Source organism: Lissotriton helveticus, chromosome 8 (assembly GCF_964261635.1).
Source record: "Lissotriton helveticus chromosome 8, aLisHel1.1, whole genome shotgun sequence".
Classification (NCBI taxonomy): domain Eukaryota; kingdom Metazoa; phylum Chordata; class Amphibia; order Caudata; family Salamandridae; genus Lissotriton; species Lissotriton helveticus.
Genome location: NC_136069.1, coordinates 1,022,152,352 through 1,022,169,932, shown reverse-complemented (window position 1 = coordinate 1,022,169,932; position 17,581 = coordinate 1,022,152,352). Strand labels below are relative to the sequence as shown.

The 17,581-nt window shown below is 42.9% G+C and overlaps 1 protein-coding gene across 2 annotated transcripts in view; it reads left to right on the top strand.

The window, feature by feature from the left end:
- The window catches only part of OFD1 (OFD1 centriole and centriolar satellite protein), a 635,354-nt gene that overhangs the window by 211,178 nt on the left and 406,595 nt on the right, over positions 1-17,581 (top strand). For both annotated transcript variants that reach the window (XM_078657861.1, XM_078657862.1), the window contains exons 10-11: positions 6,531-6,650; positions 6,979-7,052. In XM_078657861.1, the coding sequence (XP_078513987.1) occupies positions 6,531-6,650; positions 6,979-7,052 (194 nt within the window). The remainder of the gene's footprint in view (positions 1-6,530; positions 6,651-6,978; positions 7,053-17,581) is intronic.

The window sequence follows — 17,581 nt, the reverse complement described above, 5'->3', positions numbered from 1 at the left end:
ATCGATGGTGATTGTGAAATTGTCCGCAATGATTGCGTCGAGTATCGCTTCTCTGTAGTGTGTTTCTTCAGAGCAGTGTTGTTTTAGATCGTTTTCTAGCAGAAGGTTGTTGAGGGATTGGATGAGCGGGTTAATTGTTTCGTTCCATCTAATGTTGAGATCGCTCAGTATTATGTTATTGGCGTTGTTGAGCGCGCATTGGGTGATTAGGTCAGATAGTTGCATTCCGAATTCCTTAGAATTGCCTGGTGGGTGGTAGAGGAGATGGCAAAGTATTGAACTCTTTGTGCAGGATTTGATGTTGAAAGAAAGGCACTCGAAGGAGCTGTAAAGGTATGGTGAGCTTTCTGTGATAGCGAGGTTAGTCTTGTGAATGATAGCTACACCTCCACCTCTCTGCTTATGGCGGTCTTTGTGAGTGCTTGAAAATCCTGGTGGTACCAGCATGTCCAAAATGGGGGCTGACAAGGAGTTGAGCCAGGTTTCTGTGATAAAGGCTACATTAATATCATGGGCGAGGATAGCTTCTGCCAGTTCTGTTGCGTGTTTGGAGGCAGATCTGCTGTTGATGAGCATGCATCTGATGCAAGGTTCTTCATCTTGCAATGACTTGCTGGGTTGGGCTCTAGTTAGAGAGGTTAGGTGTGTCGGGGGTCTGGGGAGTCTCAAGGGGGGATGTTCCCTGCCCACTCCTGTGATCACTTGAATAAAGGACTTGGGTGAGGGGATCAGCTTGGGGACCAGTGTCAGGGTGGGAGGGGTCTTTCTCTGTGACTGCTGAGAGGTGTTCTGGTCAGGGGTCGCGGGGTGGACGAAGGAAGGGGTGAGAGTGGTCACTTCCTGAGGGGAGAGGGAGGGTTTCATTCTATTCGATCTGTCTGTTCGCTTCTCTACCACTGGTATGGTGACTTGTGGGAGCGATCTGGTGGAGGTAAGGGTGGGAGGGGTCTTTCTCTGTGACTGCTGAGAGGTGTTCTGGTCAGGGGTCGCGGGGTGGACGAAGGAAGGGGTGAGAGTGGTCACTTCCTGAGGGGAGAGGGAGGGTTTCATTCTATTCGGTCTGTCTGTTCGCTTCTCTACCACTGGTATGGTGACATGTGGGAGCGATCTGGTGGAGGCGAGGGTCGGGATGGGAGGAGGCGAATTGTGCAGTCTAGTGCGGGCGTGGGTGGAGGAGTGGTCGGGCTGATGGGTGGGCATTTCGATTTTGGCTAGGGAAGAGAGGGTATCGTTCAAGCCTCGAACCAGCGTTTCTAGCTGATCTTCCAGAAGGGTGATACGGTGCGATATGTTATTTGTGTGAGAAGAAGGGGGAAGAAGGATGGTGTTCTGTGTTGGGGGTGTGAGTGAGCATGGAGCGGTGTTACTCTTAAGGAATGTCAGGCGTGGGTGAATACGTGTCGGCTCCTCTTGAGGGGTATGGGAGGGTGAGTCACGGGTGAAGATAATTCTAGGGGGGATAGAGGTGGAAGGAGGTGCTCTATCAAGTTTGGAGGAGGGCTGCACTGTGAGGGGTTGGGTGAAAGGGCCAGGGAGCCGCTGGGGGTGGGAATGTGAGTGGGGCTCTTCTCTGGTGATCTGGATATCATTGTAGGGGGTGTCTGGTGTGTCGGTAGTGGGAGGGCTCTTTAGTTGTGGATGTGAGTAGGTCTCTACCCTAGAGTGATGATTAAGATTGGTGATGAGTGGGATTGGACGGTGGTAGTGGTTGTCTCAGGGGGGGTGGTTTGGTGATTTGGATATCCATCACCTACCTGCAGCTTAACCCCACAAAATTAGTATTTTATTTGCCCAGAATGGCAAGCAAAAAATAGTACATACCTGGCTCAATGACATGAATCTTGATGGATTAAACCCCAACATTCCATCAGAGCAAAGTCACTTGGATTCCCCTTCGACAACAACCTCACCTTCATGGAACATACTTCCAAGAAAACACAGACAACCTAGTACCAACTCCTTTTACTAAAGGAAGTGAAACAGTTCCTTCCAGAAATGCTCTTCAAGCATCATACTCTTCCATCCGGATGGTGTGAATTCCATACCCCATGGCATCCCAGGCTCCACATTGGCCCTCCTGAAGAGCACCCTACATCTTGCAGCATGTCTCATCACGACCTGAAGAAAAACAATCGCATCACCCCCATCCTGATGAAACACCACTGGGTCCTATATGCCGGCATGCATCATCTTCAAAACCAGATGCATCTTTTACAATTTATCACAACTTGCAGCCACTCCCCTTCCATACCCCCCCCCACACACACACCCTCCCCCCTGTCTTGATGACAAGCTCACTATCTCTGGCGCAGGGCCTGGACCCATTATACTAGAGACAAAGAAGTGCAGGAAAAAAATGGTCAGACAATAGACATTTTCCATTTATGGTCCAAGGATCTGAAACAGCATCCCTGTATCTCCCTAGGAATGCCACAACTGAGCTCCAATTCATAAAAGATTTGAAGGCAACCCTCTTTAAAGAATGCTACATTTAGATGTAGTAACAGTCCACAAAACAGCTACCTCTCCAATCACTTGTTAACTGTATCCTTGCCTTTGACCCTGTACAGTGTTCTGCAGTCTTTTGGCTAGGTTCACACCACACAAATCCCACATGCAAACATGTAGGCCCGAACTTGGTATTAGTCCCATATGCTTTGACATTTCACGTAAATGTGTTTTTAAACAACTTGCTCCTACGCTTTCTTTTAACTTTTTTAACTGTCTCTGTGGGATAACATTTGTGACTGTTCTATTGAATTTGAATGTGTTAAAATTACCGGAGAGAGGTAACTGGTAGTTACGGTTTGTTCCTCTGCACTCTCCGTACATCAGGCATGCCGAGCGACATCACTTCCTTACTGACGCGCTCTAGTTCACTTTCATGCATATAAGCAGGAGCACTGCGCGGCGCTGGCGCGCTGAAGGCAAGCCCGTTAGCGCTCGTCAGCGTCCCGCAGGCGCACGGCATTCTGCCCGTTCCATTAAAAATCCAGCTCAACGTTATCAGTACGATAGGCGGACTCTACTCTTTCTGGATGAGATGCCTAAATGCAAATGAAATGGCATGGATCTTAGGGGAGATTTCACCCTCACCTATGCGCACTGTAATTGGCGGCCTGTGCGTGATACCTTTTCTCTCATGTAGACTAACTGCAATGCTGTAGATAACAATAAGGTAGGCCTGGGGGTAGGATTTAAAGCCTTTTTACTGAATACACGATCCCTACAGAAACCCGAACTCCAGATTTTCGATCTGCTACAAGAATCTTCGCCTGACTTGTTGTTCCTTACGGAGACTTGGCACTTGCAAGATTCCAACCCTACCTTAGCAACAGCAATTGCTCCCGATTACAAGATCTTGAGATTAGATTGCCAGGTTGGCAAAGGAGGGGGAATAGCGATTTTCTATAAAGATAAATTTGTATGTATTCACATCACACTTGGTGATTTGGAGGGCGCCGCATGCCTTGGCTTCCAATGCACCTTATCAGCACAACAATTGTTAGCTGGCGCTCTGATTAACAGGCCTCCTGGCCCGGGTAAATCAATTCTGAATTTGATTAGCGAGATGATGGCCCCTCTGGCCCTCCTTTTTAACCATTACATGATTCTGGGGAATTTCAAACTTCATATGGATATTCCTACTGACTCGGAAGCCACGAAACTCATTGTATCTTTATTTGCCCTGGATTTGGCTCCGGTAGTCCTGCATCCTACACATAATAAAGGTCATACCCTCGATCAGATCTTCACGAATATAACTCTGGAGGTAGAGGCTCCCCTTCCCATGGTTATGGTTCGACCATTTTCTTATTAAGTTCAGGATACCCCAGTTGGTAACGGGTCATCCGGCGATAGCTTTGAAGAACGGTACTAAACTCAGAGCCTTCCAACGGATCATTCCGGTGGCCTTAGGTGAAATGCTCGAATCTTCTACTCCCCATCTTCTCGGAAACGCTGAAAGCGATGCTTTGTTGCTTGACTCTTGGTTGCTCCAGAATGTCCATCAATTAGTCCCCTTGCAGTCGCTTTCATCTAAGACAACCAAACTCTCAGCACCCTGGTACAATCAACTGCTCAAAGATAGCAAAATCATCTGTAAAAGGTTGGAAAGGAAAACGCGAAAAAACTATGATTTGGGTGCTAAAAGTGAATATAAACAATCACTTAAAGGTCATTATAATAAAGTATATGAGGCTAAAAAGAACTACTTCACTAACAAAATAGAATCGTCCAAATTTAAAAGTAAAGAGCTTTTTAAAGTTGTGTAAAAGCCTTCACTAACCCAGCCTTCGAGATGAAGGCCTCCGGCGACTGCCAATTGACCCTTAGTATTAGCAACCTTCCTCCATGAAAAAATTAGAACGATCCAAGATACTCTGAGAGCGAACTCGCCCTCGGACGGCGACATATTATCAGGTCCTTCTTTGCACCTGTGCTAAGAGTCGCCCATTCGCTGAGGCAATCTCCGCCGCTGTCATTGGAAGCCTCCCTAGCTAGCATCAAAAGCCTGAAGTTGGGTTCTCCCTCCAACCCTTGTCCGGCAAAAGAGCTAGTTTCTATAGCACAGTCAATTAATCTGGTGATAAATAACATTTGCAACACTTCATTAGAGTTTTGGATACATGCCATCTAGATCGAAGCAGGCAAAAATGATGTTGCTGCTTAAAAAGCTGTCAGCTGACCCGAAAATTCCAGAAAGTTATTGGCCCATCTCCTTTCTCCCGGCCTTCTCTAAGGTGTTGGAGAAATATGTTAAGTCAGTGGTTACTGACTATGTGGAAACCAACAGCCTTCTCCACATTAGTCAGTCTGGGTTTAGAGCCAAACATAGTACCGAGTCTGCCTTATTAGAGGTTTCCGAACACATTACGGAGAGCCTGGATGGGGGAGGGAAAGCCATTTTGATCCTCTTAGACCTACCAGGGGCCTTCGATACCGTGGCTCATGAGAAGCTCTTGGACACGATCCAGGCGCTCCGTATCGAAGGCTCTGTTTTAAAGTGGCTAACCTCCTATTTGGAAGACCGGCATCAGGAGGTTTGGATACCTCCTTTTGCAGCTGGAATCCCGAGAATGGACGTGGGAGTCCCTCAGGGCTCCATTCTGAACCTCACATTATTCAATCATTATATGCCCCCTTTAGCTGTCCCGGCGGAGACATACGGAACTAAAATGATTTAATACGCTGATGATACTCAGCTCCTTTTCACCTGTGACAAAGGGAGGAGTTTCGAGGAAACCAAGATCAAAATCTGTCTCTCAAAAAGAAGTGTTTGCATGGCTAAGATCAAACCAGCTTAAATGCAATCCGGAAAAGTCAGAAATCATCTTTTTCGGCACTCAACCGCCAGATGATTGGAGACTCTGGTGGCCAGAAGATATGTCGCCACCTCTCGCTGCACAACAAAAGGTAAAGAATCTGGGCGTCTTGATAGATGAACGCTTATCTATGAAGGCCCAAGTCCAATCTGTGGTGGGAACGTGCTTTGGTCTCCTCAGGATGCTGAGGAAGTTCCTTCCACTCTTGACTTTAGCCTGCAGGAGATCTGTGGTCCAGGCACTGATTACTTCAAGATTGGACTATCTGAATATACTCGATTTTGGCCTCCCAGACTATTCTCAAGCGTCTGCAGGTGGCACAAAATGCTGCCGCCATAGCCATTTTCAGGCTTAAAGCTAGAACTCATATGTCCACCCACCTCAGAGCCCTCCATTGGCTCCCGGTAAAGAATAGAATCAGATTTAAGGCCATGGTGCTTTTCTGTAAAGCCTTTCATGGAAAGGGTGCCAGGTACCTTTGCAGAAGGATTGCCCACTATGTTGCTTCCAGAACTCTGAGATCCTCCTCGATGAATCTGGCTACGATCCCAAGAAATTCTCGCGTCCGGGCTGTGGGATCCTTGTTTGGATTCCTCGGCCTGGAATGCGCTTTTCGCTTCGTTACGAGCGGTGACAGATTTAGCAACTTTTCAAAATCAAAATCACTTGCAACACAAGGATGACGATGCTGTGTCTTCTGTGAAAAAATCGCTTTATTTGTCGGTTACTGCTTTACGCGTTTTGCTTGCACAGCTCACACATATATACATATTTATATGTGTGTTAATATATATGTGTGTGTGTGTGTGTGTGTGTGTGTGTATATATATATATGTATATATATATATATATATATATATATATATATATATATATATATATATATATATATATATATATATATATATACATATACATTTGCTGTTATCATAAGTAAATAAAGACTAAATTCATAATAGCAGCCCATAAGCTGTGTCATTAAATTATTTGTCTGCAGTGAGATTGTATGCTTAGAGTAATAGGGAAACCCTTTATAAATTATTTTTTTACTGTTAGTTCAGTGAGTACATTTGATGGGGCTTGGATAATGTACCTACTAGAGGTCGTATTCTCCAGATGATAACATTTTGTAAAAGATAAAATTAGTACAATTCTTAGCATGTTCTCATAAGGATTAGTAACTTCAACATTCTTCTTTTTTTTCAGCACTGAAAAACTGCATGAAGAAAGAAAAAGAAGTACTGAGGATGCTCTTCGGCGTAGAGAACTTACAGTGAAAAACATAGAAGACACGTTTGACCAAAAGCTTAAGAATGAAGTCTTGAAGTAAAGTATTGTACTTTGTCTTTTCAAAAGGAAAACAAAATGGAATGTCAATGTGTTTATATGAAATGCTTAGGAATGGTATCTTTATTGTGCTCTTTATATAGTGTTCTCCCTATCTTTACAAGTGTTTTATGGTAGTGGCTTAGTACCTTTGTTTTTAAACTACATGCAAGTAGCTTATGAGATGAAACTAGCAAAAGTGGATTAGAACTGCATTTGCAAGTCTTTTATGTGTTGTATCAATGGACCAACGACATGTTTGAAACTTAAATTTTTTAAATTGTGAATTTGTTGTGCCTTTGTGTGTAATTTTATATTTTATTTTCAGGTACCAGATTGAGCTGAAGGAAGACTATGTAAAGAGAACTTACAAAGTCACTGAAGATGAGAGAAGAAATAAAGGTTACATTTTGAAAATATTTATGTACCCTTCTTACTAAGATTGATCTTTTTTATAATATTGGAAATAGTTCAGGAAACTGTTTGCAGCATGTATCGAAATTCTAGATGGCACCTTTTCTTGATGGCTTGTAGCATGCCAACAAGGCCCAATAGGTCATCTAAGCTCTGAGCATGGAAAGTAGTGTGGGTCTTTCAAGGATTCAAGCTGAATAAATGCAACCAATTGAACAGAAATAGAGCAGTGAAAATTGAAAAGTTAACATTTGCCTGTTGAGAATAAATACATCCAGCAGAACTCAAGCTGAGGTAGTGAAAAGCCAGGTCAACAGCTAATGATTCCATGTTGGGTATTTACTACACATAGACGCAATCAGTGCTTTAACTGTAAATATAGAAGTGCTGTTATTCTCTATTTAGAGTACCTATTTCCGTCTGAAAAGTGATGGTATTTTCCCGTTAAATCTGTTGTATCAGTGCTGAGAAGTTCAGGTACTCTCCCTTTCAAATTAAAGGTCAGATACTCAGTACAGGGCAGTAGCTGCCCATTTAAGCACCAGACGCAATACCATCTTGCATCCGGATTCAGGTGATATAGGCATTAATAAGCAGTTGGACGGTATTAGGGGGACTTTAAGTCATCCAGACAAATCATCTAAGGGATGTTAACAATGCATGTACTTTTTATGGAAAGCTGGGAGAGCAAACCAAGCAACAGCTTTTATAGAATGTATGACAGAACCCTGCATGCATTTTCCACGCATGCCTTTACTCCGCAATCAGTACCCTGACTGAGATGTTACCATGCATTACTATACCAACCAAGTTGTTATAACGACTTGCCTATGGGGGTTAGGGGCACTGGACTTTTGAATAGTATAAATTACTATGCCTACTCCAGTCATTGTATCAGTAGGAAAGGTGTTGAACTTAAAATCCAACACCAGTCCAACAATGCGCCCCCTAAAGCAAATCGTTTTAATGACTTGCATGGTAAAGGAACACGTGGTAAAGGAACACGTGGTAATGTCGCTGACTGGGTAGTGACTGCGGAGTACAGGCAGGTCGTGGTTCTGCCTGGGGGTAACGGATGTTTCCCGCTTTTATACTTATAACATTGTAACAGTGGTTTTCAACAAAAATGTAAGTAGATAAGTATATACAGGATGTGCAAATGCACTAAGCTAGAAAGACTTGGCTCTTCTAAGCTCCTCAATTCTGAGCCAGAGAATAGAAACTTGTTATTATCCTCTCCTTACCTAGACTCAAAAGAGTGGTTGTAGCAGGAACTGAAACACCCAGTTTATGGACTGCACGCGTCATAATTTAGGTGGACATTTTGTACTAGTACTTTTGACTCAACGCTTATTTTTCTCGCTCCACTAGTGTGAAGCAATGTAGCTCTACATGTGAGCAATGCAGAAGTGGAGGCTTGAAGACTGTAAATATAAGAGCAGGTGCACTGCTCTGGGATCTCCACATCTTTTTCCTTCCCTCATATCTCCCTTCCCAGGACATCACTGTGTGCTCCGAGGTCCTCTGGTTGCACCTCCATTCTACAAGTCACACTGTGTAACTGCTTCCTGCTGAGCCAGCGCATTTAGTATCTCGAGGCAACCCCTCAAGTTTAATTTTCCTTGGAGCTCTTTGGGCTGGTGCTGATGTAGTCCCTGCTGTGTAACGTTGTCTGAACTTTGAGAACTACTTTTTGAGGGGATCGTTATGCATGTGTCCTGACCCTTAGAGCTTCTTGAGACCTGTGGCGCTTTACTCTGGACACTACACCGTGACACAGTAGGTCTCTGTTGCCTGCCTGTTTTCAAAAGCTTTGCTTCATGACCTCAGTACCTGATTCTGCTCGTACAATGAGATTACGCTGTGCACGCTTGATAATCCTCCAGTTTTATGTCACCATTGCATCAACTTCCCTTATTGTTTCTTCATATCTGTTAATGCCTACTGCACTCTGCGTCATCTACTGATGGAGGTTTGTTCCTCTATGCGACTATTGAGGTTTCATTCAGTCTCCTGACCTTGACATCCCCTCTGTTGCCCGCCTTTTGTTACACATATGCTTTGCTTTATCCCTCAGCCCTGCTTTTGGGAGTGCTGACAGCTACCCGTTTTACTTCTAGGGGTTGCTTGCTCCTGTATGACTGCAGACTGCTGTATCAATGGGCTGCCTGTTTATTGTAACTCAGCACTATGTGGATCATCTGAGGATCATGCTGTCTAAGCCAAAGGAGCAGCATCTATTGTCCTTGAAAGAGGTACTGCTAATTACATTCTCATCATCTACAGCATTCAAAATGAGAAGATGATACAGGTGGCAGCATCTGCACAAAATTAGCTTTTATCTTCTTACCATCTGGAATGTATTTTGAAAAGTAACATCTATCTTGTTTTGAAAGAAATCAAGTAAGAAGAGTGTGCCATCAGGAAGGACCTCTCCAAGTTAATAGTGAACATTACAACATATTTCACAATAGTTGAGGACTACACCTGCTGACTTACAGACTGCAACAGCAAAATGTGCCAATGAAGAAAAATATATGTGGTCCGAGCTCCACCATATGGAAATGCCACAGAATTTCCTATGTGACAAGCACAAGGATTTCAAGAATCATGTCAGAGGAAATACCTTCAGCATGAGAAGCAACCAGGAAGCATATGTTAAAGACCTTTGTGCAGAAATCTTAGGGAAGGCTGGAACCTAGAGGTTGGAAATGAATGGCACTAACAACTCTACTAGCAGAAGAAAGGTTTCATATCTTACAATCATACAAGGGCGCAAAATTAAAAATCAAATCTCTTGAAGAGGGCGAGATTAAAAAAACCAAAATGGAATTCCGAGGTTTACAAGCCGATGGTGTTCTCGAGACATAGCTTACTACATGCTGGAATATGAAGAACTTAATCAAAAAGCAGGATTTTCTTTCTGGCTTACGGGCATACAAGTCTTATACCACTGAAAACGTGGTGGAGATCGTAGGCCAATCCCTGGGCAAAGATGAAACCTTTGCAACACATACCTAGTGGTCTGATCCCTGTGGAATATCAGCACTGGTATAGACAGAGGACACCAAAACAAAATCCATTGTCGAACTGCACTGGTGCAGTTGAAAATGGAGCTTACTGATCGGAGCTATGTCTTTGTTTGAAAATCCATTTACCAATAGTTTGCACAGCTGAACTGGGATGCTTAATAGCAGCTGAACTGCTGGGCTGATTTGCCAGTATGTGGATTGGGTGTATTATAGTTCAGTAACAACAAAAGAGTGAGTAGAGAGGGAAAAACAGCATGAGGAATACCTCTTATTTAAAAGAACTCTCACTCACCAACCTAGTTGGTGACATGCTTCAGCATTGGGTTCCCACCAGAGAGGCCGAGTGCCTCCCTGGTTTGCTACGACGTCTGAATTACAGCGGAGCGGGTATTGGTGAGATAGTGTCAGTGCAGCAGTGAAGATAGTGCAGGTTAAAAGATGCCTGGTTTAATCCCAAAGTAATTTTAATGGTGCAAAATAACAGATATCATTAAAAACAGGTGAGACGGACGCTGGCTGTCTGGTTAGATTGACCAGGTGCATCCGTATTGGTCTAACTGTGGTTGGTAGCCGACATGTTTCTGCTTGTAATGTGTGATTTGCTAAGCATTCATCAGGACCAAGCCTCCACGGCGGTGTGCGCTCTCTATGGCGCACCCTAACCTGTGGAGGAATATGAATTGTAAAACTCACGGTTTTACCACGGGGGCCTTCTGGAGTTCCTAAAAGCCAAAGGACTCTGTAAGAAAAAAAACACATAAAAACACACACAACAATTCAGTGAATTCATTGGTATTTCTTGCCAGCCAATCAAGAGGTCTAATGTATTTAGTGACCTTGTGCTGTGAATTACCAATAAGTGTTTGAAGGTAATAACACGTGTACCTCTAAGTCAGGCACTCGTTTCAGACGTACTGCCACTCCGTGTACACTTGCCTCTGGAGAGGTCGTTGTTACAGGTAGCAACCAGTAACCTCTGGCGCATTACATATTGAGTGCGGCTTATGCATTTTGAGTCATGCAACAAACTCTAGGTGATGTGATATAAACGCGCTTTAGATTTAAAATGGCAGATTAAAAACATGGAAAAACCAGGGCTTACGTGAAGTGACAACTGACTTCACGTTATGGGTCCGGGTGGGGGATTGAGAGTCAATGTGAGTGTAAATACATGGTTAGTCTGAATGCCACGTCTCAATGTTCAAGGCCAATACTTTAGCGTGGTCTTCCCCCAAATAGCTGCCTTGATAGTTTGAAGTCTTTTGCAATCTCTTGTACACACAAGCAACTATGTATTGACAGCTAAACATTTGACAATTTTTAGGAAGATGTCTTTGCTGACCTGAATAGATAAACTTTAGCCACTCAATTAGAGGCTGTGTTGAAATAGTCTGATCCCATACTAAATAAGCAATGGACCACCATGAAGCAATTTGTATCTTCTGTTTTTGTGATCTTTTTCCCTGGCTTCCTCCAAGGCACAGAGCCATGTTCTCCTTATTACTGCACTCCATCATGTTTTCAGTGAAGTATTGTGATATAGCTGCTACAGGAAAAGGCTTGGTGCCAACTCATTCTCATACATTGGTCCTGTATTACCCTAATGTATGCCCTGCATGAGTTGAGCAAAACTTCTTTTGGAAGATGCATGGCTTGATAATGCTGGGAGCAGACTTCCCAGTTACATTATATTTGGAAGTAATTATTACCAGTGGTAACATTTTCAGGTGGAATGTTCTGTTATGCGCAATTATGTGCTTGCTTTGCTTAATATTACATTAGACCGATTGACTCTTGAACGCTCAACCACTTTGAGAAGATGTTCATGAGCCGCCCAACCAAAAGGTAGTGTCCAGACTGTACAAAGCCATGAATATTGTAGGGGCAGATGTTCAGACGCAATGCTTTAATAAATAGGAGAATGGATTGGGAAAAGCTAGATCCTAGACCAAACACCATTTACCCCAAAATTAGTAGTGACTGCTGGAGCGGTTGTGAAGCTAGGAGAGATATAATTCAGGGCTAGTGGTTGAGTGCACAGACCCAATTCTTTTCATAGGAAATGTTGTTGCCCTTTGGTGTCTAGGCAAGGTAGACTTTGCGGCATGCCGGTGTGACAGCTCTGACGTTTCTCATCTTAACACCTGTACCTCAAGCTTGTTCAGATTGCTCTGTTTCCATCAGACTTGAGTACTGGAGCACCGGGGCACCCACTTTACAAATAAAATTGCCGGCTCCTTAGGGCACCCAGTATGGGAGGCAGGAGAGCCAGCAGGAGCCACAGGGGACTTGGAGAAGCAGGAGCTGTTCATGTATTATTCACTGCTCCAGTAAGGAGTAATATTGCCCTGTGAGCTCATGTTTGTGTACTTTTTAGATTCTGGTGGTGCCCCCAAAATGGGAACGAGCACCACCAACATTTGTTTTAATGTTCTGGAGGCCTGCTGGGAGAGCAACAGCTCCATAGCAACATTACAAATTCATGAATTCATGAACTCTGTAGAGCTTACCGTATTTTTTAAAGCACTCTAAGCTGGAGCTGTAGGCTCTTTAGTTGGAGTGCAGGTTGGTTCTATGGCTATACTTTATGGCCTGAAAATCTTTCAAAAAGACTCTAGACATTTTTAATGTTTATATTTAAAAATTCTTCATTTAAAACATGTTGCAACAATCACTATTACTAAACATTGCAATGTTTGAATTTATAAAATATAGATTTGGTTATAGTTAGTTGTGACTTTTTGGTAAAGCCAATAGGTCTGCCCTATATATATTGAACTGCTTTCACTTGATAAAGCAATAGCCCCCTGCTTTTTAGGTCGAGCCTAGAGCAGCACATGCGCCTTAGCTCGACATTTAGTAAGGGGGTTTTCAAAGTGCTACCCACAAGCTTTTCCTGGCCTCAGGCTTGCGTGCACGCTTGCGCGCGAGGCCGCAATCTGTCTTTCCTCCCGCACACAACTCCCTCTTCTCCCCCTCTCCCACCACAGATAGCTTCTTGCGGCCGCCGCGCTTGATCGCGATCACTTTCACGGCTGAACCGCCAATGCTTCTCCATTATTTGTTGCACTGTTACAGAATGGCACCTTTTTGGTGTGCGCTGTTCTGAATAAATATCCTAAATAAATTATCACTAGTTGGGGGTCTAATGGAGAATTTGCCAGCAGTACAACCAGGTGACCGGAGTTTGCATTGTTCACTTTTTCACTTAACCACATAGTGTGATCCTGGCCAAAAAGGCTGTTTCCCCCTCGTCTCTCAGCTCTTAGGGTTCAGTGTCTGCTGTAAATGAGACGATTTACAAATTGACTTAGTACGATCTTTCACTCTATACTAAAATGACGTTTGCTTTCAGTTCCAGACGGTTAGAAAGTAATGTTCCACCAAAAAACCATTTTATTTTTTATTACTAAATTTCACATTTCCGTCTGCACTTTAGCGTTGCAATTGTTTTATGGGGGTTACACCCCGAGGATGTGTTGGCTAAACAAAGTGGATCTAATGTGTATGTTCTTTCTGTGGGTGACAGTGTTATGCAGTCACAAAGTTTCCCCAGTTGGTGTTGCTCATACGCCATACCGTTGAGTGCTCTGATTATTTTTGCATGGGTTACTTGGAGTATTTCTTTAGCGGGCCGCTGCTTGCTTTTAAATCCCAAGTGCGCACGGAGGGGTCACCTCTCAGCCCCTTAATAACTGGCGAAGAGTAGAGCGGGACCACTTGACTTGGTCTAGGGTCACAACGATGACAGTGACCTATTGGTTCCCTTAATCCGAAGGGAGTGGATATTAATCTGTTTGGGTACGCGAGGGCTTGTCTGAGGCCTGGAGCATGATTCCCGTAAAACTTTTAAGTGACCTGCTTACTTGGCTCGGATGTTTGTTGTTGTTTGATCAGCAAAAGTTTGAAGTTAACAAGCCCTGTAAAGAGTGAAGTGAATGCAGGCCTTGAGCGCTCGGGTCAGGCTGGCTCCACTACAAAACGGAGGTATGCACTTCAAAAATGTAAGTGCTTCTGGAGCGCGAGACCCTAATGGAGGACATCTGAGACTTCGCCTGTCTGCGGTTGAGTTGCAGTTCACGCTCCTCGGCGGGAAGCCTTCAGCTCCTGCGAGGTTGTTTGGGCTAACATGTCTATTGATGGTGTTGATTACAAAGCGAAACAATTGGTCCGTTTTGCAACACCAAAATGTTTTTGAGCGCTGCTATTCTCCTTTTAAAACCCTGGCGCCAGCCCAAGAACAGCAAATAGCAAAACATGGACCCGATGATTGATATTTACATATATGCGCACCCTGATAACATCCTCATTTGACCTCCTTCCCTATTAGCCAGTGTGGGTAGGAGGAGGTTTTTCCCCAGCTGCAATCCACCTTCATGACCCTTACAACATCGTTTTATGGAGTGTGTCCTATTTCTGCTTTGTTAGATCTGGATTTGAGAAGTTGATGGCCCAAATACACTCAGTCGTGCCTGCATGTTTGAGCTCCAGTATACAATAGTGGCCCAGTGCAGGCTTGATTTAGTTAATCTCAGGAGTATATACAGTCTGTCCAATTCGTAATCAGGCTCTTAAATTAAAGGGAAAATCCAACATTTATTTCTTTGAGGGTGTGTCTCAAAAATGACTCGATGCAGGTGCTTCTCTTGCTATGACCGTTTAGATTGATTTCCTGCAGCTTTTCATAGTTTATCGAGAGGTGGAGCATTGATTTCCCAGGTTCACTGCTATAGTTTATTTTATTGTACCATCTACAAATCTTGAGATTGTGGTAAATTCATTTTATTCACCATGCCTCACATTGTAAACACGTATTTAAAAAATGGTCAACTGTGATAAGTAAAATAGAATGAAAAAGTGTCCTGTGTTTGTCCCATGCCCTATTACATCCTGAAATCTGTTATCAAGTCTTAACCACATGACACACCCTCGTATTGTACCTACAATACCACGTGTGCGAAGAGCTGACACCGAATTGTTTTCTGTAAAAGCACTGTTCTACTCCTTACATCTAGATTTTCACTCTTATTAAATGCCTCTCATAAAAAACCATGTACATCGATTCTGCGATCATCTGTTGAATGATCCTCTGTGCAATTTCTGATTTCCCATTTTATGGGCTCAGCTGCAAACCTTTATTGGTGCCCTACCTCAGGATATCAGTTGTTCAAAAAAGAACAATATAATTACAGGCAGAGAAGTGAACTTAGATTGAGCCCTTTGTGCTGTTGGTTTCCATGTGTTGACCGTGATTTGACATTGCTTTAGTCGGCTATTCATCACAGCCATGTGATTTCGTAGATAGTTAATTGTCCCTGGTGTTTATATTAGGATTTGAGGATGGGATTCAAATAGACATTTTATTAAACTAGAAGCAGCTTGTCATCTTTTGTGTATCTACATTAGTGACACATTACATTTTATGACTTTATTTTTTTTAATCTACTTTCCTGGCAGAATGTACAAGACTGTTTTAATGACAGTGATATTCACTAATTGGCCTTGTATGCCATTTATATTCGTGTCTTACCAACATGTTGGATTTCGAGCTTTTTTGGTTCACAGAGTAGAGATGTACTTGCACAAAGATAATACTGGCTCTTTGTCAGTGTCTACCATGCTATATTTGGCCTATGCTGCATTTTAAGTTCACCACTGAAGGCGCAAACCTTACCATCTGACTTATTTTCTTGACACTCTACTTTGATGCCACAGCTTGACTCTGCCCCTGCAGACCTGTTCAGGAAAAGCTCCCTACTCCCACCTTCTTCTGTATTGTTGTAGTTCAAGGTGTTTCTTCATCATGGGGTTTTCTTTCTAAGACCGATGTGGGCACAACATACATAGTCCCCAAATCATTACTCAACACTGCTAACAAAAGCTAGTCCTATCGGCTTTGCCAATGCTTCTTGGGGTGATTGGCCCAGCTAAAATCAGATGATTTTGTGACATTTGATCCTCCATACCAATCTACTGTTGTATTGCTTTATGTTCAGATGTGACATTTTAGATCATTTTTAGCTATCCTTTATTTTATCCTTGTTGAGATTTTCATTGTATTTTGAGAATTCTTCTCTGCCAATTGTAAGTGCTTACTGACGTGGCTTTTAATGATACGTTACTTTTATGAAACGTGACTTTTAATCTAAAGATCAAATTATGCCAATCACCTCTTTAGAAAGGATAAAGGAATTCTGTGAACTTAGCTTACTCTATTTTATGTTTTGACTTTTTATTTCGAGACCTGCATTGCTAAACAAAAACAAACCCAGCAGGTTTTGTAGGAACCGCATCGTAAGGCATCACATTTTCTACATTTAGATTAACTTGCTGGCAAAAAATCATCAAATTCTCTGCAGGGCACAATGCCCTCAAAGTAATGAATAGGACTCCATTGACATCAAGGGAAGAGAAAATAAGCATTGGCATAGCCAATAGGTCTCGCCTTTGGGATCTTATAAGTGTTTAGCCATGTAACAGTTGATATTGTTGCACCAAGGATATTGTGCTGCTTAACTAAATACTCATAAGGTCTCAAAAGCGAGACCTATTTGCTATGCCAATGCTTGTTATATATTAGTGTTTTGACCCCTCGCTGTGCACTGCAGATAACCTACCATGTTACACCATCATGACATGTTTTATGACATCATTCTTAGCATCACCGTAACATCTGAAATGAGATCATTGATGACATTCTCTTCCAGGGGATCCTCATCAATAGTCATAAGCATTAGAATATTCCCGCCCATGTGCGGGACCCCGGAAACACTATATTATATGTGCCCCACACATATATACTCCTATATATATAATACATATATATATATATATATAAAAACATGCAATAGCCGCAAAAATAAAAACAGAGCTGAAATATGCTGTGTAGAATTTCCACCATACATGTATAATAAGCATTAGAAACATGAGAAACAACAACAAAGTTTGTTTAGAAACTGTTTTAATGCTCAGAAAGCAGTAGAAATTCTCATAACTCACTGGAAGCATAGAAAGCTCCCAGGCTGCATTGCAAACACCCAGTCTAAAAAGACTGAAAAGCTAACCTGTAGCTGCATAGCAATAAACTGACACCGTGCCTTTAATGCACCCATGACCCCCAGTATCCCATCATGCCTCAGGGGTGACAGTTAGGTCAGTTGTTCTTTCCGGCTCCTTCAGGAAGGATCCTGGTTACACAGCTCCACTAATTTTCAGTTTTTCTGACAGAAAAATACTTCACTTTTGTCTTTTTTTACACTTACTTCGACATTTAACATCAAGTCAAGTAAGATACTGGCTTTTTTAGTCAGTTTTGTGAACATTTTCTTCAGAGAATGCCTTCACTCTTTGACAAATGTCCTTTTTGTGGCAACAAGAAGGCAAAATCGGACAATCACGACGTCTGTATCTTGTGTCTGCCTGAAGATCATGATCCAGACACCTGTCCTCACTGTGAACACCTGTTAGGAAGAACTCTTAAGGACA